Consider the following 26,500-nt stretch of genomic DNA (forward strand, 5'->3'; position numbering starts at 1 on the left):
TACGCGGCCTCGAAGATCAACTGCTCGGAAGGGTTATCCTGACGGAAAAAGCTGTACGCATACTGCACCTTTTATTTGCATATTCATTTTACGTATTATTTGGAGTAATAAACGTTTGAATAAAGTGTAGCTAAAAAAAATGCGTAAAGTTAGTTATCATAGTTGATAAGATTTTCCATATCGCCTAATGCGAGGATGAATTCGAATTGGTTCAATCATGACGGAGAAAGATTTGAAGGTGGATTAGTTTCAGTTTAAAAAATAGCATGGAAAGTTATAATGATTCTATTATTTTGTTATTGTCGTGAATCGTCTATGTAGTGCTTTCTCTTCCCATTTTTTTGTTTTGTCTTTTTGTTTCTGGTTTCATCATTTCCTGTATTGTTTTTCTTGACAGTGTCTCCGGCTGCAGTGATCAATCTTTTTGCGTTCTAACCCGTGCACTTTTCCAAGTCTTTCTTCATGCTTATTCCACAGTATTCTACGTTTATTATTCCCTTTTTCCTTCGTTCTTTTTCACATAGAGTCAAACAGTATTGTCTTTTAGGTGTACTGCATTGTGGATTATCATTATTTTCCTAATCCCTCATCGAGATGTCTAAGTTCCTCTTTGATCCAGCCTTTCAATGGTCCAGTACCTTATTAGCGATACTGCGCAGGTGTTATTTCTTTAATTAAATTTCTACTGCATACTTTTTGTTTCTAAGAGTTTTCTTATTCTTCTCAATTATTCTTTTTCAATTCTCTCTTTTATTTCTATAAATTTGATGGTGTCTATTTCCAGAACGTGAAAATATTTGTAAGTTTCACCTGCATCAAGTGCCCTCATCTCCCCTTGGTTGGCCAGTTCAATACCCTTTGATGTCTTTAATTTTCCTTGTTTTCAGTAGAGCACATTTTTCAATTCACAATTGTATTCCTATGTCTTGGCTTATTATTCTGGTTGTATTTATTAACTTTGCCAGTCCCTTTTTATTTTTTGCAAGCAGATTCAAGTCATCCATATGCATGAGGTGGTTGGTTCTTTGTTCTGTGTCTGTAAACTTATATCTGGAATTACATTTTCTAAATATGTATAGTGATGATAGCGAGTATCATTGAGAGATGTCTCTCTGTATTTTTATTTCAATCAGTTGTTGCTATCAGTTGCAGTCCTCATGCTTCCATTACTTTCTTAATAATATTAATAATCGATCCATGCCATGGCTATGTTCTTTTCCCGTGCTTTTTATCATTTTCAAGATATTTTAATCTATGTATAGCAAGCTGGGTGTTTTGTTCTTGGGGCAGTAGTCTACGAGTGTGAAGGGAATAGTCGATTTATTCTTCAATTGTGCTGTTAAAATTTTGCACCTTTTTGGTTCAGGTTATCGGCTCCTAACTGCTTCGTGTCGCCCTCTTTGCAATGTCTTTTTATACTAGTGTAGTTCTTCCTTTGGTAATCCATTCTGGTACTTCTGCTTAGTGGATACATTTTCTCAGACTTTGCACCAGTCTATCATGTAGTGTAGTGTCGTTAATTTATTATTATTATTATTATTATTATTATTATTATTATTATTATTATTATTATTATTATTATTATTATTATTATTATTATCATTATTATACTCACTAGGAGTTCTCACACAGGTTCTCATCAGAGACTGTTCACTGATAAAATCTGGTGGTGTTTCCTGGAGTCTGGGTAATAACAAGTCTCCCCAGATTTCTAATATTATTATTATTATTATTATTATTATTATTATTATTATTATTATTATTATTTGTTTGGTTTTTTTTTTTTCGTTATTTCAGGAACTGGAAAGCGAAAGAGTGAAATTAATGGAGGATGTTACAGATAACAAGAAGAAAACAAAGGAATTAGAAGATAACTTATTGTTTCGATTGACAAGCACAAAGGTTAGAGTTTTTATTCAATTTTCTGTTGTCAAGTTGTTGTCAATTATGAAGAAATGCTAAACGAATATCGTCATTCCTTGTACAAGAGTCACAATTGTTTTATGAAAACCAAGTAATTCCCCTACGTTACGCTGAGGAGATGTAGAGTCTCGAAGCATGCATGTCTGTAGCTTACTGTTTCAAAAATAATTTAAAAAATGAATTAAAACATTTATTTGTCTACGTCCAAATAAAATAGTGGCGATTTACTAAGTAAAAGATTCTTCAAGGTAAAGACGCTACTTAACCGTATCATCGTTTAAAAGATCAACAAGAAATATATATATATATATATATATATATATATATATACTTCATTTACTCACTTAAAATTAATATAAGTATAAATTTATGCGTAAACTTTAGGTATTTATTTCAAAAGTGCTCAATGCGTAGGTAGAGCTAGTTAGTAAGTTATAAAATATATATAACGATTAAGCTACACTGAATATTCCACCTTTCATCCAATCTAGGACTCTTCAGGCTTATGCGCGAATTTTGTGGTTGTCTGTCGCTTTTATATACACACCTTCTATTAAGATTTTAGTTAGCCAATCAGCTTTCTAGTATCCACCGCGCCCTTCCTATCAGCCAATGAACATGCACTTACCGGACAAAGGCCTTGCAGGGAATGCGTCCTTGCTGTATCACGGATAAAGACGTGCATGCAAGTCTCTAAACCCTTAGGTACATATGGGGCCATATTCCTATTTGAGCCTGAGGGAGAATATGCCATCTTGGCCATTTTTGTTGTTAGTCGGTCGACAAATGCTGTCATGTTCCAAACGTTTTTCGGCGCTTCGAAAAAATATTGCGCTGGCAACCGCAATGTGGTCCCACATAGAGCCTCCGCTGCTGAGCACTCCATATCTCATTTCACTGTGGTGCGTATCCTCAACAATATTAGTGTTCTAACCACCCTGTAGTTATAAGAGTCCAGGAAAAGCCTAAACCGACAGGAGACTGCGGTATCAACTGTCGGTGCATCTCGCTCAGGCCGTCTATTGTATGTGGTGGATAAAAACTCGGGAACGTCCTTTTCGGTGGACAGCGGGGCACAGGTGTCTCTCATTCCCGCGCCTGCAACCACCTTATCGGCCAACCTTTAAGGTTGTGGAGAAACAAAATAAGTTTTTCAAGGTTCTTATCAAGAATGAGGAGCAGAACATTCCAGTAGACAGGTTGAAACCAGCAGCGCTGGAAGAGACATATCTGGAAATATCACCCAAAAACGCTATGCCGGCAGATATGATACATCAGAAGGTGGCCGAAAAAAAAGACACGGTCAGGTAAACAGGTCAGATGGCCGGCACATTTTAAAAATTTTGTGTCTATGTAAATAAAATTAAACATAAGGCTCATTTTTCAGGTACTCCGTATTTTGGGGGGAGTACTGTAGGGGAATAAAAAGAACAGAGTTTGGACACGTGCAGAGGCGGCACGAAAATTCTCCCCGGGTGAAACTATGTCGGACAAAACAGAGTAGAACTCTTAACCACGGGTCCCCCCACCACTCAGCCGGTAAACCCATTATTGAAGTGAGTAATGTTTTTATTGCAGTGTTTGATATTGCAGTTGTTACCCCGTTTTCATGTTTGTCAATAAATATTTGTTCTATTGTACTTGTGTCACAGTTAATATTCATTTATGTCTGAACCTTAGCTCCTACAGCCTATTTGACCTCTGGTTGACTTGTTCCTTTGAGTGTGCTCTATTTTGCCTGGATATCTAGCTTCTTGGCCTGTTTTAAATCTAGGTTAGGGTTTTTTATGTGTGATAGTTTATATATATTCATGTTTATTTAATTTATTTATTTGTTTATTTTATATTGTATTTGTTAGTTTTCAAACTATTTTGTATCGCTATCCTAGAGTAAATTTTATCTTGTGAACACAGTTGTTCGCTATTTCTCTTCTACAGTTTAATAGATGTTGGGGTTCTTTGAAGTACAGGATAGCAAATTTTTCATGAAGGCATAATCTACATGGGTCGTCTAGGTCTCTACACGTGGTAGTTTGTCTTATTATTTTCCATTCGAGTACTGGCGAATGTCCGCTTTCCTTCAGTTCCCAGTATTTATTTGCTAGCATTGTTTTCATACGGTGTTTTTTTTTATTGTTGAATGTACTTTTGTGGTCATAATATCGAGTTTTGAAATCTAAGGAAGTCATACCTACGTAATATTTCTTGTTATTCGGGTTTTCTTTCGCAAATATTGTGGCCAGGTAAACTACGCTTTTGGTTAGACATTTATTTTGAAGTGGGCAAAGTGTGCGGTGTCTACAGTTGCATTTATCTTGTTCGTTATTAGTATTTTTATTTTTATTTCTAGTATGGTTGTTGTTGTCTGGGGTTGGTTTTTTTATTATTATGATTTTCCGTGTCTAACTGACTTTAGCAAATAGGGTGAATAATCTATTTGCTAATATTTTCTCCTCTGAAGAGATGGTAGGCATCGAAACCCTATAGGATAAGGAAATAAAAATTTCTAAAGTATTCTTTGTCTTACTTGGAATAATAAAAAGTCCTTGATTCGAATAAGTTTTTTTTTTTAATTTCATTGAATCACTATAATTTGCTTCATTTGCTCTATCCTGTATATTGAGCAATTCATATTTTGATGGGATAATAAATAGAATATTATGGCCAGTAATATTTTATAAATCTTATAATCACAGGTTTCCATACCAGCTGATTGTTGGATAAATCTATTCGAGAGAATATATATATATATATATATATATATATATATATAGTTTTCGCATTATCTATCTAATTATATCCTTTATATTTTGGTATCTATTTCAGTTTACCTCAACCTATATTCATTCTATTGTAGGGCTCTTTAGTCGATGATGAAGACCTTATACACGTGCTGAAGACAACGAAAGAAACTTCCCAAGACGTAAGACAGAAGCTCATCACCGCCGGTGAAACCGAACTGAAAATCAATGAAGCTCGAGAAGAGTTTCGCCCTGTCGCCACCAGAGGGAGTATCCTATACTTCCTAATTACTGAGATGAACATGGTCAATTGCATGTACCAAACTTCCCTGGGCCAATTTTTGCAGTTGTTCGACATGTCAATGACAAGGTATGGATTTACTCCAAAAGTTTCTTCTGTTTCTATGGACAATGGATGCACTCTGTTTATAGTGAAACAACGGTTGCACATTCTCTAACCGCAGTTCTTCAAACTAAATAATAACGTTTCTGAATTTTTAGGAAGAGGATTGATTATTCTTATTATTTGGATTCTTCGGACTACTATTCTCATCTTGAGTGTTATTCTCACAACGTTTCGGTCAATGTAGCACGCTTTTGTTCTGTCAGCCATAAATGGATAGAAATCTTAAATAATTCGCAATTCTATTTTAAGTTTAAAATTCTGAATTTTTTAGATGAGGGTTTACTGTTTTGTACTACTTGTATTGATTGGACTATTGTTCTCATCTTGAGTGTTATTTGTGCAAGGTTTCGGTCGGATTTTCCTTCGACTGTCTTCAGATATGTTGTTTGATGTTTGGAAAAGAAACGAGAAAAGTTTCTGTGAGTTAGTCTCTATTTTATGGTTATTGTTTCGAATTTGTGAAAAAAATTGGTTGATAAAAGGGAGGCAACGCCAATAAAGATCGACAGAGGATTATCTCCCTTTCATTTTGTATTTTGATGTGTTGCATTTTGATGTGTTGTATTTTGATGTATTTTGATGTGTTGCCAGTACTGAAGATTGAACTTAATCCTCCTACAAAGACCAGTAGCATAGTGGATAAAATAGTTGGTAAACTTGTAGCTCGGTAGATTAAATAAATAGTTCTGTTTGAAATTCCGTACAGATTCCCGAGCTCGACAGAAAGATTAACAAGTTAGATAAGATACACATGAAAAATACTGGAGGTTATATCGACTGAATATTGTGAAAATAACAGTCAGTAATCAGAAAAATCCAAATAATACAAAACAAATGATAGATATCATCTATGCTGTCAAAACGTAGAAGGTGTCTTGAGGATTTTTAAAGCCTTCCTTAGATGATTGGTGAACGTTCATGACCTGATTTTAAAGTTCAACAGAATACGAGGAATCTTGCATAGATGGGCACATCATCAAGTCTATTAAAAATTAAAAAAAAGTCAATATTGCTAGAAAAGGTGAGATGGTTAAATGTTTCCAGATTGAATACACACAATTGGTGGTCGATCGATTTTGTCTATATAAGGAAATGATTAAAAAGGTCGGATCACCTAATTTAAACACTGTTGTAATTGCTGGATTTTATTAGTTGTTTTTGCTATTGTGGGTCACCATTTACCAAGACCAAGAACCACTCGAGGATAAAAATTAATGGGAATAAGGAACATTATGAAGCATTAACATTGATCAATGTATAAACTCCATTTCAGTACATTTGGGTGATTCATGGCAAGATATAGTTGGATTTGAAGACGTTTTTTTTTAAATAGTTTTTTTTTCACCCAAATAAGGCGCAGCGCCACTTGAATGTTAAGGACTAGGACTTGGAACAAATTTATAGGGATAACTTAGTGTCATCAGATAATATACCCATGTCAGAGACAATTTTACAAGGAATGTCATTTATGAATATCAGCAATAATAAAGATTCAAGGATCGACCTTTGTACGACAGCCATATTTACATCATTTTTTTTTTTTATGTACCAACATCAAGGACAACCTGGATTTTTCTCTTGTCTGAGAAGAATTTTATGATGTTAAGTATTCATCACGTAATACGATATAACTTAATTTTCATGAAAAGACCTTCGTGCCAGACACTACCAAATGCCTTAAGTATATCAAGAGCTATTGTCCTAGCTTCTGTAGCCTCCGTTGTCTTATCCAGTAGAGAGTATATACCTTCAGAGTTTGCCGTTAGAATATCTGCAGTAGAACGAGATTGCTTAAATCCATACAGTCTGTCGGAAAGAAGTTTAGTATCTATGAGATAGTATGTTAGTGCTTGATTGATTAGAAATTCAATTATTTGGATAAAAGAAGGAAGAGAGCTAATAGGGCGATGATTGAGTGGGTCAGTTTTTGTTACCAGTATTCTTGAAGAGTGGTACTAAGGAAGCAATTTTCCAGCAGTCAGGAAAGCAAGATTCAGTAAGGCATTTGTTGTTGCGTTTGGAGAGAACTGGAGCAACCTCAGCAGAACATTTTTTGATAGTATAGCAACAATGAGATCAGGCCCACACACTTTCGACGTGTTCAGGTTTATTATTGAATCATGATTATTAGAAGTAGTGATTTTCAAATCATCGAATGTGGTTTCTGTTTGCAAAGGGAAATTTGGAAAGGAGTGGTTTGTTAGTTCTAAAGTGAAATTGAAGGCAAACTTCAGAGCAAGCAGATTAGCTTTCTCGGTTGGCGTGCAAACAACCTGATGGTTATTAGATACAGAGAGAATTTTTGAGTGACCATTATTTACTACGCTATTATAATTTTTTCAGAAATCGCGAGTTCCTAATTTCTGCGACTCGGTGTGTTTTCTGTTGATTTCGGTATTCCTTCTCTTAGCTGCGACTATTTCACTCTTACAATTATTTCTAGTTCCAATATATGTACCTGCGTCTATTTGTATTGGATCTCTGTCCGATAATTCTGCAGAATGCATGCTGCTTTTGAGCAACTGCAGCTGCACAAGTAGAAGAGAGTGAGGTTTTCTATAAAATTTCCATGAGGAAACATGCGCTTAAATTACTGACTTGAACTATTTAGTAGCTTTATTTGCACATTGTTCCACGGGAAGAGAAAAGATACTGTTTCATGGGGCATCTCTGATGTGATCCCTAATGGTTTCCCAGTCAGCCTTCTTGAAATACTTGTCGTTTTACGCACTTTAACTTGAGGCCGAGAGTTTAGGGTATATTCTGCCAACATCTACAACGTGATTAGCATTCCCGCGTGGACTATGGCATTTGTTACACAATCATCCAGAATTGTGGTCAAAAATAGGTCTTGATGTGGCGTTTGTTGATCCGGACGATTTGAGACACGGTTCAGGAGCGTGCTTCCAGCTGCGCCTGTGTAATAGAGAAACCAATCTAATTACTTTTGTGAACATTAAAATTACCAAAATACGCGTACTTAAGCACTAGTATCTAAGAATAGTACAGCTCTGAGTCGAGGGAGAACGATAGAGAAAAGATAAATAATTAATGCTAGCTTACTTTAAAGCACATGAAGGTCTGGTCGTCGGATTCTAGTTTGGATTCCGTAGTCAAGAGGATAGTATTACGTATAGACTCCACTTCCGTGTATGTGTCTTTATAAGTCCTTACGAGAAAGTGAGAGATAACCAGATATGTTAAAGTAAGATAGAATAGAGTGGCGTAGGTTACTTTCATTTAGCGCTATGATATCTAGATAGTTTGCTAGGAGAATTTATTCTACATTATCTAAGTTAGTTCTAGGTACACGGATATTTGTAAATGTGAGCCTTCGGGGAGGAGGCGAATTGGTTTTGCTTTAGTGCGCGTCCGGTTTGGTCGTATTTTTGTTTGAGCTTTCATTTTATTTAATAATTTTAGTTTTATGGTAAGTGGTATTGGACATAGTGGATGAACATGATACCAAACATGCACACACTAGAAGACCATCAGCCGACTCATCATCCACAGGATCGTGGCCTCGGGAAAGCCAACAGAAGATTTGTTAAAAGAGTATTTGCCGTCTGACCTCTCTCTCTCTCTCTCTCTCTCTCTCTCTCTCTCTCTCTGTTGCAATTTGTAAGCCATTTTTTTCTGGCTGTAATTAATCTCTTTTATAGAAAACGTAAGATCTGGAGCTCGTGAAGTTTTAACGTAAAACTAATAATTAAATTTAGTTTATCATAAATTACTTTTCTGGGTTTGTAATTAAGGTTATTTGTGTGAATGATAAAGAATCTAATTCTATCTTAATTTTGGTGCAGGTCGACGAAATCCCCTGTAACCCAGAAGCGGATCCACAATATCATCGAATATATGACCTATGAGATTTTTAAGTACACAGTGCGGGCTCTTTATGAGAAGGACAAACTGACCTTCACCTTGCTCATGGCTTTAAAAATCGATTTGCAGGCAAAGAAGATTAGACAAGACGAGTTCCTGACACTTATCAAAGGTAAAAGTTGATTTCGTTCCAACTCCATGTTTTTGTTATTTGATTTGATTGTGGTTTCGCGTTCTGTTTTTTTAATCTTAGTCGATCTTCGCTATTTCTATCAACGTATATTTATTCAATGTATATTTATTTTAGCTAATCAAATCTATTTACGTGATTCTCTGACAAACGTTGGACTAAAGGTCATTTTAATCTGGAGAAAATACAGCTCCTCAAAAAGGGGCATTTTGAATTTGAACAAAAACAAATTTAGAACGATTTCTTTAAACAATAGCAGACAATATATTCTAGTTTGAATCGAATTTTCGTTTATACAAGTATATCTAGTCCTAACCTTAACATACGCACGCTATTTATATCTACGTATTTATCTATTTCAGGCTATATATATATATATATATATATATATATACAGTGATGATCATATTTATTGGCACGGTAAAATAAAAGTTAAATTTTGTCTAATAAATTCTAAAAAAGGGATTAAATTAAAGAAAATAACAAAGTATATTATGTATTTTTAACTGGCCTTTCCGATGCAGCAATCGGATTTTAGAAAAAATAAATAACAAAGGAACAACAAACATAATTGCAAAAAACCCTTGTTCAAAATTATTGGCACGATTTATTTAATAATCAATTGTATAGCCTTTGGCCTTGATTACCTTCCTCAGTCGCTTTTCATAGTTTACAACCAAGTTGTTGCACTCTTCAGTAGTAATTTTAGCCCACTCTTCCTGACAATAATCCTCCAATTGAATAAGATTCTAAGGCTTCCTTTGCATTACCCTCAATTTTAATGTTCTCCATAAATTTTCAATTGGATTAAGGTCTGGGCTTTGTGATGGCCACTCCAAAACATTAATATGATTGTCCTCAAGCCATTTCTTAGTCAGTTTAGCCGAATGCTTTGGGTCATTATCTTGCATGAACCACCAACGACGACCAAGTGAGAGCTCTTTAGCAGCGTCTTTCAGGTTTTCATCCAATATTTTAACATAATCTTCCTTTTTTATGCTACCTGTGACCTTAACAAGTCGCCCTGGTCCAGAGGCAGCAAAGGATCCCCAAAACATCAAACTGCCTCCACCGTGCTTCACTGTGGGTATGGTGTTCTTAGGCAGGAAAGCTTCGCCAGATTTTCTGTAAATATAAGACACTTTATTATGGCCAAATAACTCTATTTTCGTTTCGTCAGTCCATAGAACACGTTTCCAGAATGCAACATCTTTATCAATATGACGTTTTGCAAAGGCTAGCCTTGCTTTCAGGTGCATAGGCTTCAATAAGGGAGTCTTTCTCGGACGACATGCTTTTAAACCAGCTCTCTTCAAAACTCTACCAACTGTATGTCGAGATACATTCACTCCAGAGGTGCTCTGTTCATCAACAATCTCCCCAACAGAGATCCTTGCGTTTTTTTTTACTTGTCGAACAATTTTCCGTTCATCTCTTGGGGAAAGAATCCTTTTTCTCCCTCTACCCTCTAAACTCATAACGTGGCCTTGCGATTTGAACTTGTTTATTATGGCTCTAACAGTGGATTTGGGAAGGTTTAGCTTCTTTGAAATCTTATCATGGCCCTCCCCATTGGTATGGCATGCTACAACAAGCTTCCTGACGTCTTCGCTGTGTTCCTTAGTTTTAACCATGGCGACTGAAAATTATAATTTAGTCACTTATAATAGTTTAAATAAATCGCTATCTAAAAATTATCTGAAAAAAATTATTCACTGAATTAGCGTTAAACAAGCATAATATGGCTATAAAAAAGTTCAGAAAGCACGTAAACCGGAAATTGATTGATATTATACTGATACTAAAAGAAAAACAAAGCCGTGCCAATAATTTTGAACAAGGGTTTTTTGCAATTATGTTTGTTGTTCCTTTGTTATTTATTTTTTCTAAAATCCGATTGCTGCATCGGAAAGGCCAGTTAAAAATACATAATATACTTTGTTATTTTCTTTAATTTAATCCCTTTTTTAGAATTTATTAGACAAAATTTAACTTTTATTTTACCGTGCCAATAAATATGATCATCACTGTATATATATATATATATATATATATATATATATATATATATATATATATATATATATATTATAATTCCACAATCACAAAATATGTTTTATTATACGGTGCATTTCTTTGGTGTTAAACATCATTTCGTTAAAATATATTCCAAAACGCTAACACCTACTTCATAAAAATATGAATAAAATGTTGAGTGTTAATTAAATACATATTCTGGTTTGGGAATGTTGGCTAAATATATATATATATATATATATATATATATATATATATATATATATATATATATATATATAAAGTCTATTATTACCTACAAATATCGATTCGTCTAGCTTTCTCTCTTTTTATCACTCTTTCATGCTCTCCCATTCTCATATTCTCTTTCATTCTCTCTCTCTCCCTCTCTCCCTCTCTCCCTCTCTCTCTCTCTTTCTTTCTCTCTGAAATATATATATATATATGTGTGTGTGTGTGTGTGTGTGTGTGTGTGTGTGTGTGTGTGTGTGTGTGTATGTGTGTGTGTGTGTGTGTGTGTGTGTGTTCATTACCATAATATACTTGCATAAACACCATATTAAAGCATGGATATGTAAAACGTATATAACTGTTTTATTTCTTTTGTGCCAGGTGGGGCTTCTCTAGATCTAAATACGGTACAGCCTAAACCTCATCGGTGGATTTCGGACATAACTTGGTTGAATCTAGTCGAACTGAGCAACTTACATCAATTCGCTGGCATCTTAGAGCAGGTAAGATTGATTTTACTGACAATTATCAATAAATTATGTTATTCAGTTTCTATCAAGAAGATTGTGTCACACTCGGAATTAATTTAAAGTGGTGACATTGTTATACTTACCAATAATACAAAATAAACATAGGTAGCATTGGGTTAAGTAAAGAAAAGCTGTTGGTCTCGTCTACGTATAGAGATCCTCGAGTAGTAATGTTTTTTTTATTTTTATTTAAAACTAGCACACATATACTCGCTTCAGTTGCATAATTTGCCAGCCAGTACGTAGCTGTTGTAAGATAGAAGAAGGCTTGGCTACTGAAACATGACGTCATGCCTTAGGTACAACAAGCAAGCAAGATCTGCCAAAAAGTCAAACTGTCGCTAATGAATGAGAGCTTTTTATAAAAGCATTAGAAAATTCTTATTTAAACAATGTATTGAAAAAAAAAAGAGAAAAATAAGGATTAATCCAAAAGGGGGAATTGTGTGTTGGTTCTGCGAAACAACACACAACTTTTAGATATCAAAGAGAACATTCACAGGGCAACGCCGGAACACACGTCCTACTAACATATAATAAAGTGGAGTCAATATGTTTGTTGATTTGAGTCATTGACAGTTTTTGCCTTACAAAATCAATATTTGATTCATGCTCATCAGTTGGGGGCGCAACATTGGTGCATGTTCTTAGCAAGAAATGTCATTCGATATAAATAAAAATAATTTATGAAATTAGTTTATCTGCTTTGGATAAGTGTCAAAATGATAACACGAAAGTAACACTTTATTAATCAATACAGACAATTATTTTACTTTGTTTGGTCAACTTTAAAAAGGAAATGACTCTGTATTGACGAATACAGAGTTACTTCATGTTTTTGTTAACTTTCACTTCTTTTAAAAGGGACACAAAATCTTTTTTGCTCGCTCATACGGCAACTGAAACGTAAGGGGCTACTGTAATAGGAACAATTTGTAGAGAATACCCTTGGTGGAGAGTAAGGGAGAAAGATGTTTCTAGAAGTGTAAGCCATGTTTAGTTTCAGATAGTTCGTTGTTCTAAACAAGTTTTGAGAGGCGACTTGTTTGCAGTAGACAGTTCCACAGAGCAAAATATTCTTACCGTGTCGAGACGGAAAAAACATGTGAAATTGCTACAGAAAAGGTTTAATATTTGTTGTGGTTGCAAGGTCGAACAATAATTAGTAAGGAAATACAATGAAGACGCAAACAACAAGATAACGCAATAATAAGTGTATTAAAGAAAAGGTATATTTACAATATGTACAAATGCCGGTGTCGAGTCAGAGAGTCTTGGTGGGAGGACATGTACGCTCTTCGGCGTCACTTCCGGTGGTATTTGAGTAAGACACACCAAGGCCAACCTAGGCTTGCCATTTATAGTGTTATGTTATTCGCATATGCAAATAAGTGGTTGCCACCACAACACCCCCCTCCCAAGATTTGAAGTCACACAGATTTCAATATCTTTTTCTTTTTGGGTTTACCATTAATGGTTTATTCACTTTTCTTTTCCTACCTGATCTTCGGGGTTCAGGTGCATTTTGAGGCGGTTCCAAATTAAAAGATTCGTATATGATATCTATGGTGTCCTCATCTTCGACTGTTGTCGTATCATCATCATCTTGGATATGACGTTTTTTTATCTGATTTAGGTGCCTTTTATGTATATTTTGTGGACCTTTAATCATGTATGTACAATCACCAATGCGTTTATCCACTACTCCACATTCCCAGTAAGATGTGTTATTTCTGTAGCACTTAAAATATACTCGATCTCCCGAGTTATATTTCTTTCTTCTCGTGTGTGTAGTGTTTCGGATAATTGCCTGCCTTGGCAATAGTTTGTCAAACGCTGATTTTACCTTTCTGGCAAACATTAGATCAGCTGGTGATATGTTTGATGGTGTACTAGGATGTGGTGTAATCCTATATACTTGCAAGGATTGTTGCAAAGCTTTTTCTGTTGGTGTTCCAATGGATTTCTTTAACGCTCGTTTTAGCGTGTCCACGAACCTTTCCGCGAGGTCGTTCGACCTTGGATGATACGGCGGAGTCGTGATGTGCTTCACTCGGAACGTGTCGCAAAATTCCTTAAACTCTGCGGATGTGAACTGCGTTCCGTTGTCAGTGACCAGTGTGTCTGGTACACCGAATCTTGCAAACAACTCGTGTAGGAACCCTATTGAGTTGTTCGTTGTTGGATTCCTGCAACGCATTACCTCCGGCCATTTTGTGAAACTATCCACTACAATTAAATAATAGTTTTCACCTACTGGACCAGCGAAGTCCATGTGGAGTCGGTTTTCGGCCAAGGTTTGTGTACTATAGGTGGAGATTTTGCCGCTAACAGCATTCTTTACATTTATCAATTGTTGTCGCTATGTCAGTGTCCATGTTACGCCAGTACACGTAGCTTCTCATTAACGACTTCATTCGATTTATCCCCGGATGTCCTGTGTGGAAATCTCTTAACATCCTATTCTGCAATGTTTTGGGTATTACCACTCTCTCGCTGTACAGTAACACATCGTCACACATGGAGAAAACTTTCTGCACCTTTGTGTCCGTTATAATTTTCTCTTTTATGTCCTTTATATATTCGTCTTTCTCGGCTTCCCTTTTAATGTCCGACAAAGTTACGGGTAGTTCCTTAATGATGTTTGCTACCATATTTTTTACTTCAACATTTGGCCGAATTGCTGCAATGACTGATTCTTCCAGATTGTGTTTCTGTGGTATCAGTCTTGACAGTCCATCCGCATGGCAAATCTTTTTTGATGCTAGATGTTGTAGCTGGAAATCGTAATTAAGTAGTATTGTACCCCAGCGCAGCAATCTATTTGCGGTGTATACCGGCAATCCTTTTTTTGATCCATAGATCGTGACTAACGGTTTATGGTCGGTTTCAAGTATGAATTGTCTACCATATAAATATCGGTGAAATTTAGTCACGGCAAAGATTATGCTCAACGCTTCTTTTTCGATTTGTCAATATGCCCTTTCGGCTGGTATCAGCGTTCTCGAAGCGTGCGCTATTGGTTTTCTAGACCCATCCGGCATAATATGTTGAATGTATGCTCCTAAGCCGTAGGAGCTAGCGTCACTAGCAACGACTATTTTTAAGTTTGTGTCAAAGTGCGTTAAGAATAATTCGGATGTTAGTGCGCTCTTTATTTTGTCAAAAGCGGTTTGACATTCTTGCGTCCAGTTCCACGGTGTATCCTTTTTAAGCAGATTATTTAAGGGGGCTCGCAAGTTATGCATTCCTTCAATAAAAGATTGGTAATAATTTGCGAGTCCTAAGAAACTCTGCAAGGTTGTTACATTATCGGGTGCTGGCATATTTTTTATTGCCGCAGATCTGTCTGGGTCTGGATGTCGTCCATGTTTGTTTATTATGTGTCCAAGATACTTAATCTCGCTCATACAAAAGTCACATTTACATTCTTTTACTTTAAAGCCGAATTCTTGTATTCGAGTAAATACTTGTTTCAAATGTTCCTTATGTTCTTCTAGGGATTTGCTCCTGACAACAATGTCGTCCAGGTATGCACATGCGCACTCAATACCACTTAGCATGGTGCCCATCGCTTGCTGAAAGATGGCAGGCGCTACTTTGATGCCAAAAGGCAATCGGTTGTATTTGTATAATCCCTTATGCGTATTGATGCATAGTATTTTTGAGCAATTCTCCTCGACCGATATTTGCAAATACGCGTCGCTCAAGTCTATCTTGGAGAAGATATTACCCCCATTCAACTTCGTGAATATTTCCTCTGGGCTTGGTAGGGGGTAATGGTGATCTTTTAATAGGGAGTTGACCCCGGTCGAAAAGTCTGCGCACACTCTAACTTCGTCATTCTTTTTCTTTACGTATACGGTGGGGGCTGCCCACTCGTTGTGTTCTATTTTTGATAGAATTCCCGTCTGTTCCAATCTATTTAATTCTTTATCAATCTTTTCCAACCCAGCGAACGGAACATTTCGCTTTTTTCTAAAGATTGGGCTGGCGTTTTCTTTAAGTTCAAACGAGGCCTTGAATTTATTGCAGCGACCTAAGTTAGTCGTGAATGCCTCAGGAAATAATTCTTTTAAATCGTCTTTTATATTTACTGTTGTTGGAGAAGAACATTCTAATTTTTTACAGAATGTATTGATTGGCTTATCCCATAGTCCGAATTTCTCAATTAAATCTATTCCAAACAGATTTTCACTATTTTTTAGTACGAATATTTTTAATTTCTTCGAAATCCCTTTCAATTTTATCGGGAGGACAACTTCTCCTTCAAATTTTATACCACCACCAGTTACCGTCCGGGCTGCTTTACTAGTTTTCATCATGGCTGATTTCCCCAACTTTTTCCACGTATTCAGGTTTATTATAGAAACATCGGAGCCGGAGTCGAGTTGTAACTTTATTGATGTTTTAAATATTTCCACTTTTACGTATTTTCGCCGATCTTTGTCTAATTTTGTATTTGATTTTGTTTGCTGTACTCTCTTTCTGGTGTAATCTTTATATCTGCAGCAATCGCTTTTGTGTCCCACCTTCTTACAAATGTAGCATTTTTTCTTCTTATAAGGACAATCTGATTCCCAATGCTTTTCTGCACATCTCTTACAGTTATATCTAGGAAGAGGCTTGTTATATTCTGTACTATATTTATGGTTATTATCTTTGGAATATCCCGTTCCATTGCTTTTCTTTATAAAGTTCTTGGTTGGTGCGTATGGTTTTCTAACTTTTCTTACATATGCCACTCCGGATTCTTCTATATTTTTTAAATCCTTTTTAGTGTAATGGCCCTTTCACAGTCCTCTGCTAGTTTCTGGAGGGTTAAATCTTGCTCAGAGTCCAGCTTAGACAACACTCGTCTGCGTATTTCTGCATTTTTCGTGGAAACTAACCCTTGAGCGAAGATTAGACATTTAAAATCTTCTACCGTTAGTTCTGCAAGCTTAAAATTATCGCAGTTTTTATTGACAACTGATGCGTATGTCAAATAATCTTGGTTGTCCATCTTTCTTAGATTCATGCACAGCCATCTTTTATGAAAAAGAGATATATTTGGATTAAATAATTCTTTTAGTAATTTTACAGCTTCCATGAACTCTAATTCCGCAGTTTTTTTAGGTAATATGTAATCTACGAATTTGCTGTGTTCTGATGTACCCAATTTTCTGAGTAAGAGGCTCACTTTCTGACTATTTGGCCAATTTTTACAGTCCAGTTGAAAAACATCCTCGTATTTTGTGTAGTATGCTTCAAAATTCTTCTCTTCCTCAGGCACATAATGAAATGTGTCCATGCTATTAAAAATAGCTGTATGGGAGAAATTAATACTATCGACATTTTCTCGATTACTCTTTAGTAGTTCCAGTGTTTTAGCAAAACGTTCCTCTTGTCTTTCTTCATATTCCAATTGTAGTTTCGTATGCCTTTCTTCCTGTTCCAATTGCAGTTTTTTCTGCTTTAATTGTGCCATTTTCTGCTTTTCTTCTTGTTCCTGCTGCCATTTCAATAATCTGTCCTCTCTCTTTTCCTCGCGGTCAGCCTGTGCCTGTATTTGTGTTTGCAAAAGCTCGTTTTGTGTAGCTTGTCTGCGTTCATCCCGCTCAGCCTGTGCTTGTAAAAATTGCATGAACATTTTTGATAAGTCTTCCATGTTTTTGTTTTTTTTTAGTGTGTAGTTAAAAAAAATATTGTACCATGTCCAATATACACCGGTTTGGGTTACAACAAAAAGGCAAATTGCTGTAAGCTCCTCTTTTCAATAATAATATCGCTGCTTGCAATAATATATTCTTTTTGCGAGTCACGCTGCAAAAAAAATGAAACAGGTTTATCTGGAATCACGAAATGGAATTGACTTTCCATTTTTAGGCACTTACTAATAAGTAACTCTTTCCACAAAATAAAAGTTTGGGTTTTTTTTTTAATCGAGTCACAATTGAATAATGTATGCAGTACATTTAGTTCTTTGAGTTTTTTTTCTCTAGTATTTTTGTAATTAAAATACCTCTTAAATTGAGATTACCTTTTTTCCGTGACGTTTTACTGTATTATCCGTTATTCAGTGACAACTTCAAGAAAAAAAAATCCTTTCCTTGAATTTTAGTTTTAGCTGTGGTATTTCCTTTTAGTACCGACGTCAACCAAAACATTAATTAAAAAGTCCTTTAGTTGTTGTTTTGTTTACGGAGAACAGTAATTAGAATCCACTGGTGAACTTTTTTCGTAGGTTACTTCCTTGCTTTTCGTAATACGGGTCTGACCTGTCGTTTTTGCGACAGAACAAAGTTCGCTTTTCGTTTGCAAGTTGGTCCTTTAGTAAGATTTGTCGTGTAGCGACAAAACAAAAATTCACTTTTACATTCGTTTGCAAGTCGGATTCCCAGAAAACGGCGTAAATTGTCGCTTTTGCCACGTTAGAGTTTTTTTTTTTCACTTGAGTTGAAACTTCTCTTTAGCGTAAAATCCGTTTGCTCGTCAACACTTTGCATTCCTTAAAAAAAAAAATGGTCAACCTTTGCGTTGTACTTTTTTTTTTAAATAGTTCTTCGTCAAACTGTTATATTTGACGCTTCATATCTCATCGCCAACTGTTGTGGTTGCAAGGTTGAACAATAATTAGTAAGGAAATACAATGAAGACGCAAACAACAAGATAACGCAATAATAAGTGTATTAAAGAAAAGGTATATTTACAATATGTACAAATGACGGTGTCGAGTCAGAGAGTCTTGGTGGGAGGACATGTACGCTCTTCGGCGTCACTTCCGGTGGCATTTGAGTAAGACACACGAAGGCCAACCTAGGCTTGCCCTTTATAGTGTTATGTTATTCGCATATGCAAATAAGTGGTTGCCGCCACAACAATATTTATGGAGCAATTCTGGTTTCAGATTGGTTGGTAGCAGAATGTGAATTAATTCGATTCGTCAGTTCCTAGCAGCATCGTTTATAAATAGAATCGTCCGACTGTGTGAGATCATACCCCATTACTCTCTTGATATGATGGGATGTGTCTCCTCGCGGCTGCGGCTGCAGGGAGACAGGGTAGTACCAGTCAAGGATTCGTCACTTGACACTCAGCCCAACAGGTGAGGGGCCGGGAACCGGCCCAGCACCTGTTGGACTGAGATACACCGCCTGGGTAATACCTAGGAGGTCCACCCTCCCAGGCTTTGCCACTGGGCTTTCCGGTGGGGCAAGTTTATTGCTTGCTGCCTGAGGCGCCCCGACCGGGGAATGCCGACGGGGTTACTCAGGCAATTTTTAAAATTGCAGGAGTGCCCCTCCTTTAGGGGAGCCTGCGGGTATCCTACTTTCCAGGCCTTGTGCCAAATAATGCTGATGTGGGCAGCATTTAAATAACTACCCCATTACTCTCTTGGGATAATGGGATGTGTCTCCTAGCGGCTTCGGCTGCAGGGAGACAGGGTAGTACATGTCAAGGATTCGTCACTTGACACTCAGCCCAACAGGTGAATGCCGGGAACCGGCCCAGCACCTGTTGGACTGAGGTACACCGCCTGGGTAATACCTAGGAGGTCCACCCTCCCAGGCCTTGCCACAGGGCTTTCCGGTGGGGCAAGTTTATTGCTTGCTGCCTGAGGCGCCCCGACCGGGGAATGCCGACGGGGTTACTCAGGCAATTTTTAAAATTGCAGGAGTGCCCCCCCTTTAGGGGAGCCTGCGGGGTTCCCACTTTCCAGGCCTTGTGCCACATATTGCTGATGTGGGCAGCAATTAAATATATATCCCATTATAAATCCAAAATATTGTAACATCCTCCCTATTCTTTATAATGGGGAAGTCCCTTATGTTCGTTCTGCTCAAAAATAAATATATATTTTTATATTCAATTATACATAACAAAAATTAGAAATCATTTGGATCTTAGAATTTTAGCATGTAAAAAGACGCCATTTTTAATTGTGTTCAAATGTCAAAGCAGATATATGTGTACAGAGATGAGAAATAAAAGAAATGGAAGTTATTTCAACCTTAAAAATGGGTGGGTATGTAGCAAAGAAGCCATTTCTTAAATTTGATTATGCAGTTTTGTAAAAAAAAGAAAAGAAGAGAAAAACGCAGACATATAAATATATATACATAAAACATACATGCAATATGTACCCGTTTAAAGAGATTTTTTTGTTTTGTTTTTTTTTTTTTTGTTTTTTGTTTTTTGTTTTGTCTTTTTGTTTTGTTTTTTGTTTCTTGTTAATGAAAACAATGCAAAAAATAGATAGGACATTTTTTGAAAAAGAAAGAAAACTAATGTGCACAAAAAAAAATAAAAGTCAATTGTAATTTCTGCGCGCCTTAAAATAAGCATGCAAAAACTATTTTGTCGAAAAGGAAAATTACAGAGTTTTTTTTTGTTTTTGTTTTTTGCTTTTTTTTTTTTTTTTCAGCAAAAGTATTAGTTACGCATTAATAGGTTACAAATAAAATGGATAGAGTTTAACGTCTTGTCCAGGACTATTTTTTTTTTTTTTTATAGAAATGTATATACATACAGGGCCGTGAAAAAATAGTCCTGGACAAGACGTTAAACTCTATCCATTTTATTTGTATTAACACTTTAACCTACTAATGCGTAACTAATACTTTTGCTGAAATAAAAAATAAAAAAAAAACTCTTTGTAATTTTCCTTTTCGACAAAATACTTTTTGCATGCTTATTTTTAAAGCGCACAGAAATTACAATTGACTTTTATGTTCAGATTACATTTAAATTTCTGTATGTTTATGTAGTCGGAAAACAAGGAATGGGGTAAAATCCCAACGCTACATGGCCCGAAGAATGAAGCTAATATAATAGAAAAGTTTTTGGCATCTAGGAACTCTAGAGTGAAGAGGTGTGATTTTGTTGCTAGTAGGGTAGTTTAAGAGTATTAACATTGAGGAACTACAAGTGCAATAAGTTCATTGGAGCACTGTCAATAAGCACAGGAATGTAACACTGCGACATGAACTGGAGCTTAACAGACAGTGCAGGACCTATTAGGCTAGAATTTTTGTGCCCTGTCAAAAAAGGGGAATACTAGTGGTTTATGCATGATACATATAATGTGCCTAGGCGAATGATGGCTTTATAAAGATAGAGTATAGCGATAGGTGTAAGGAGTTTTCTAGGCGGTATTTGAAGTCTTTTAGTTACGTAAATTATTGATTATATTACAAATAATCTCGGCAGCGCTGAGTCGAAACAGCTAGTAGTAAATAATATAAAACAATAATTGAATGTAACAGATACAAGTGTTCCTATCTACAACAGCAAAGTTAGACACAAGGTCGGTTTTATGTGAGGAATATACACCAACAGGTACTCTGTATAGGACAAAAATAAAAAATGCCTCAGTCGAAAAAGATGTCTTTTTTTCTAGTCAAAGACAGAACTTTGATCGTAGTTCGAATCTTTTTACTTTGACTTATTTCACTCATCAAGCAGTATTATTTTCTTTAGAAAAAATCTTGAGACTTGAATTTAATCAAGTCATTAAGTTATTAATTGAAAAAAAATTGTTTTAAATATATTTAACAGTTACGTTTCACATGCAATAAGATAAGACGTATTATTATTATTATTATTATTATTATTATTATTATTATTATTATTTACTCACTAGGAGTTTTCACACAGCTCATCATCAGAGATTACTCACTGGCCACAACCGGTGGTGTTCCCTGAAGTCTGAGTGACAACAAGTCTCTCCAGATTTCCAGTTCTCTTCACCTCTTTTGATAACCTATGCAAATGAATTTGCATCATCACAGTAGTTGCTTGCCATTGCCTGCTTGCTGGTAATGACCATTATTCTTCATTGGAATTTGGGTGATCTCCCCAAGGTCTAAGTCCTCTTCATACTCATCCAGTGGAGGCCTAGTTAGTGCTCTCTCTCCTCGGTCTTTTCATCCTCCTCGACCCTTCTGGAATATTTAGTGTGATGACAGTTGATGCTGACAGTACAATTTTTTTAAGGGGATCTGGGATTTTTTTTTTTCAGATTTTCAGACTCAAATAGCATTTGGATATTCATGAATGACCTCCGTGATAAAATTGTTTCGCAGATGGGTATATTTGCCGATGACATTACTCTCTATAACAGGTATGAGAGGAAAACAAATGAACACATATCTAAGGAAATGGCAGAAATATTAGAGGATGACCTCCAATCTGTAGTGGAATGGGGACAAAAATGAATGGTCACATTGTTTCCTTTCATAACTAAAAGAAACCTTCTCTACCACGAATAGCAATAGCCAAACGGAATGAGATATAGAGAAGCTATGTGTTGTGCTACCAGCTGCGTCTGTGTAAGTGGGAAATCCAAGCCAGTTCTTGTGGTGGACATTGAAGTCTCCAAATACATGCACTTGTGCGCTAGTGTCGAGAGAAAGTGCTGTATCTATGCTGTCAGAGACTTTGTTTATTAAGGTATAGTCCTGGGTCGAGGGAGAACGGTAGAGGAAATAAAAGTAACTAATGTTATGTTGCATGTTAAGTCTAAAGCACATAAAATCTTGACCGCCGATTCTAATTTTGTTTCTCTAGTCAAGGGGACGGTGTTTCGAATATATACTCCAAGCCCGTGCATATGTCTGTCAGAGTCCTTACGGCAAAGTGGGAGATAACCGGGCATGTTAAAGTAGTTAGAAGGGATGGAGGAGTGTAGGTTAGGGATGTTTGTTAGGGGAAATGCTTCAACATCATTTAAATTAGTTCTAAGCTCACGGATGTTCGTAAATGCAAGCCTCAAGGAAGGAGGCAATTTTGTTTTGATTGCGTAATTTTAGATTGTACTGTCATTTTTTTTAATACTATACCAATCACTTCTTGAAACCCGAAAACTTGTTCACAGTGTCGATTACGTAATCAAGAAAATCAGAAAACGTGAAAATTACGTAGTCTTCAACCAGATCTGTATAAGTAACGATTTGATATATATATATATATATATATATATATATATATATATATATATATATATATATATATATATATATATATATATATATATATATATTGAACACAGGCTCCTTCAGTCTTTGACAGGCTATGGATATCTACGTAGGGGTGGTTGCGCGTAAAATTTTTGTGGCAGGGGGCGTGAAATCTTCAACCACACCTCTCCTTAGCCGACATTGTTAAATACCAGTGGCAAGTGAAGTGTATGTATAGGACGACTGGAAACAAATGCAGAGATAAGCGGAGAGCGCGTACAGCGCCTAAAATTCTCGTCTGGTAGTAACCAGGCTCAACGTTGCTTAACTTAGATAATCTGACGTGATGTCAATGCGATTCTATATATATATATATATATATATATATATATATATATATATATAGAGAGAGAGAGAGAGAGAGAGAGAGAGAGAGAGAGAGAGAGAGAGAGAGAACAACGACCCCCTAGAGTAATTGGGGTGACTGCTAATCAGTCTAGTTAAAAGTAGGACAGACAGAAAATTACCAACTTTCCGCACTGTTGATTATTTTGTGTCTAATTTGTTAAAACGTATTTAGATTTTTTACAAATAAATAATTCAAAGTGTAGTATCTGTTATGTCCTCAGACAGACGGTGGAAAATCCTTTTTGACTGTGGCAATTTTTTTTTGTCCTATCTAAAGTGCCGCTTTTAATGGATATGTACATAAAAACGACCTTGTGTCTTACTCTTCCCTCGTGGTGAGGCAAATAAATAGGGATGGGAGTAATGTTTTACCAAAGTTTTTTTACTTTTTTTTCGAAGTGATATTCATTTTATTATCGTTTACCCATTAAATTCATTTCTTTTCTTTATAAAATATGTATGTTTATATGTGCATTTTTATGTATGTAAATGATTCACTCCTAAACTAATTAACCGATCGTATTATTTGGATTCTTTGGACTACTGTTCTCGTCTTGAGTGTTATTTACACAAACGTTTCGGTCGATGTAACCTTCGACCTTCTTCAGGTATATCTTGTCAAACTCGGAAATCTTTTTATCGAATTTGGAAATCTTTCTGTCGAATTTAGAAATTTGCACGGTGTATCGAACAGAACCCTTTATTTAATCCACTTTAATATGCTCTCGTTCCTTCGACTGAGTAGAAGTCCTAAATATTTCGAAATTATATTTTTCGGTCGCTCGCACTGGGGATTAAACTTTCAATCACCAGTAATGGTAACATTTACAACTGAATTTTACCAAGAGTTCTTTACCTGCCATGCCACGTGTTCCATTCTAAATTCCGTGCAGATTCCCGAGTTTGACAGAAAGATTCCCGAGTTCGATAAGCTACACCTGGAGGAGGTTGGAGGTACATCGACTGAAATGTTATGAAAATAACACTCAAGATGAGAACAGTCGTCCAAAGGTTCCAAATAATAAAAAAAAACTAATTGTCAACTAAAAAAATTAAAAACCGTAATAATTAACCGATCATTATGAATTATAGAACCTCCAATTTGGGGGAAATTTAAACAATTGGCTTTAATAAATATTCACCATATTTCTTCTTTTGTTTCGTATTTAGATGTTCTTGGGATGGGGTGGCAGAATATAAGTGCAATGTTTCTATTTAAAAAGACAAATACATCAAATTTGCATTTAATTTGTTCTGTACTCATTAAACACCATTTAAACAAGATTCCCTGAATTTAAATTTCTTCTTAACAACTCTTAAGCTTAAGCCTTAAATTTTAAATATTTTCAAAATAAACATAAGGTTTATCAGCACATATATGTGTTAATTTTAATTTTCTGTAAGGAGACATAAAAGTACTGCCGACTTGTTCCGTTGTAGGAATTAACTATACCTGTCCTGGGACGGGTATTCTTCTCTTCGAATATAATTTTTGTAATAGGTTTTTAAGTTTAAGAAGTCACATAAGAACTGTAATACACACACGCACACAGGCGTACACACACACACACACACACACACACAGAGGCACACACACACGCATACAGGCACACACACACGCACACGCACACACACACACACACACACGAACACACACACATACACACATACACACACACACACACACACACAGATGCTATCTGGTCTGATAATTTCCTTCTACAGATTACTTTCAACCTGACCTAAATTAAAGATAACTCCTCCTTACCTTGACGACAAATTAGTGGTTTCTCACAATGCGTCTACAAAAAACCTGGCCTATTTTCACCCCGGAAATGTTCTCATCGGCTACACATGATCGTTTCTTATTACTCGACCTAGGATGGGTAGCTATCGTCGGGTCATGCTCTTTGTTCTAGTTTTGCATTCAAAGAATTTACGTGGCGACCTTTCTTAAATTAGTTAGTCTATAAGATATACATGCGTTCAATTCACTTCGACAATACATATATTGCAATTGTTAGATAATACTTATTTTTAAATGATGACGTCACTATCTACCTAGAAAGCATTTGCATGGAAAAGTAGTGTGAGAGCTCTTAGTATTACTTCGGAAGCTCTTGCAGTTCATTTGTGAATTCCTTACTTTAAATTTTGAGAAAATAAAATAGACTTGCTTTTGTGACATTATAAAGGTCGTTAAAAAGGAATTCACTGTTTGAAACACTCGATAAGAATTTAAGATTTAACGGTTAGAAAGACCAGACGAGTGTGAAATCGTTTTTGATAAATATTGTTATTTATAAAAAAAAAAATAGCAGGACCCGTGTACCGGCGTTGCCCGGTGGAAGTATGGCCACTACCCCACCTGTAAAACAAAAACAATTAAACTACGGTTGTAAGTAGGAGCCACTGCCGCCCCAGTAAAATAGCGGGCACTGACGCCCGTTGCCAAAATGAATGTACCGTGGTGAAGTAGCAACACATTTCATATATATTTATATATTGAAGACTTTAGCTTTGAAATACTCACGTCTTTTTTATAATGATTGGTTCCGATGAAAAAATTACGGATTTTATTAAAAGAAATATGTAATTGTCAAAAATAAGTTAGTGTTATTTCGTTCAATAAACTTCCGTATATATTTTCGGCATGATAATAAAAAAGCGCAAATATTTGAAGCTAACCTTTACAATTTAGTTCAGAAATAGCATCTGCAATATAGCCATATTCGCAATATAGCCATATTCGCTATATAGCCATATTCGCAATATAGCCATATTCGCAATATAGCCATATTTGCTATATAGCCATATTCGCAATATAGCCATATTCGCTATATAGCCATATTCGCAATATAGCCATATTCGCAATATAGCCATATTCGCAATATAGCCATATCCGCTATATAGCATTAATAAAGGTAATGCCCAAACTAAAACTGTTTCATTGGTTGTTTCTCAGAGCCTTTCACATTCATCCTAATTTCACGACATGTATAGGTTTTAGGATAATCTGTAAACGAATAACACATGTAAAACTGTCGATGGCAAATCTCTCTCTCTCTCTCCTCTCTCTCTCTCTCTCTCTCTCTCTCTCAATTTCGTTTTTTTTTTTTTTTTTATTAAGACGTATTCATAAATGCCTAGATAAATACATGAATTCGCTTCCTAATCGTATTTTTGTGTTTATTGTTCCCTTTTTTAAATTATAGATTCCGCGTTCGGACACAGAATTCCTTATAACCCAAAAATAAAACCAATGACTA

At 35.8% G+C, this 26,500-nt stretch overlaps 1 protein-coding gene across 1 annotated transcript in view; it reads left to right on the forward strand.

The window, feature by feature from the left end:
- Window positions 1-26,500, forward strand: part of LOC145277487 (dynein axonemal heavy chain 5-like) — a 690,378-nt gene that overhangs the window by 622,228 nt on the left and 41,650 nt on the right. Inside the window, exons 56-60 of the mRNA XM_080128869.1 lie at window positions 1-53; window positions 1,798-1,902; window positions 4,781-5,034; window positions 8,877-9,067; window positions 11,735-11,856. The exon at window positions 1-53 is cut by the window's left edge and continues 286 nt beyond it. Of these exons, the coding sequence (XP_079984995.1) occupies window positions 1-53; window positions 1,798-1,902; window positions 4,781-5,034; window positions 8,877-9,067; window positions 11,735-11,856 (725 nt within the window). The remainder of the gene's footprint in view (window positions 54-1,797; window positions 1,903-4,780; window positions 5,035-8,876; window positions 9,068-11,734; window positions 11,857-26,500) is intronic.

This window comes from Euprymna scolopes, chromosome 6, assembly GCF_053919585.1.
Source record: "Euprymna scolopes isolate OS-2025 chromosome 6, ASM5391958v1, whole genome shotgun sequence".
Lineage (NCBI taxonomy): Eukaryota > Metazoa > Mollusca > Cephalopoda > Sepiida > Sepiolidae > Euprymna > Euprymna scolopes.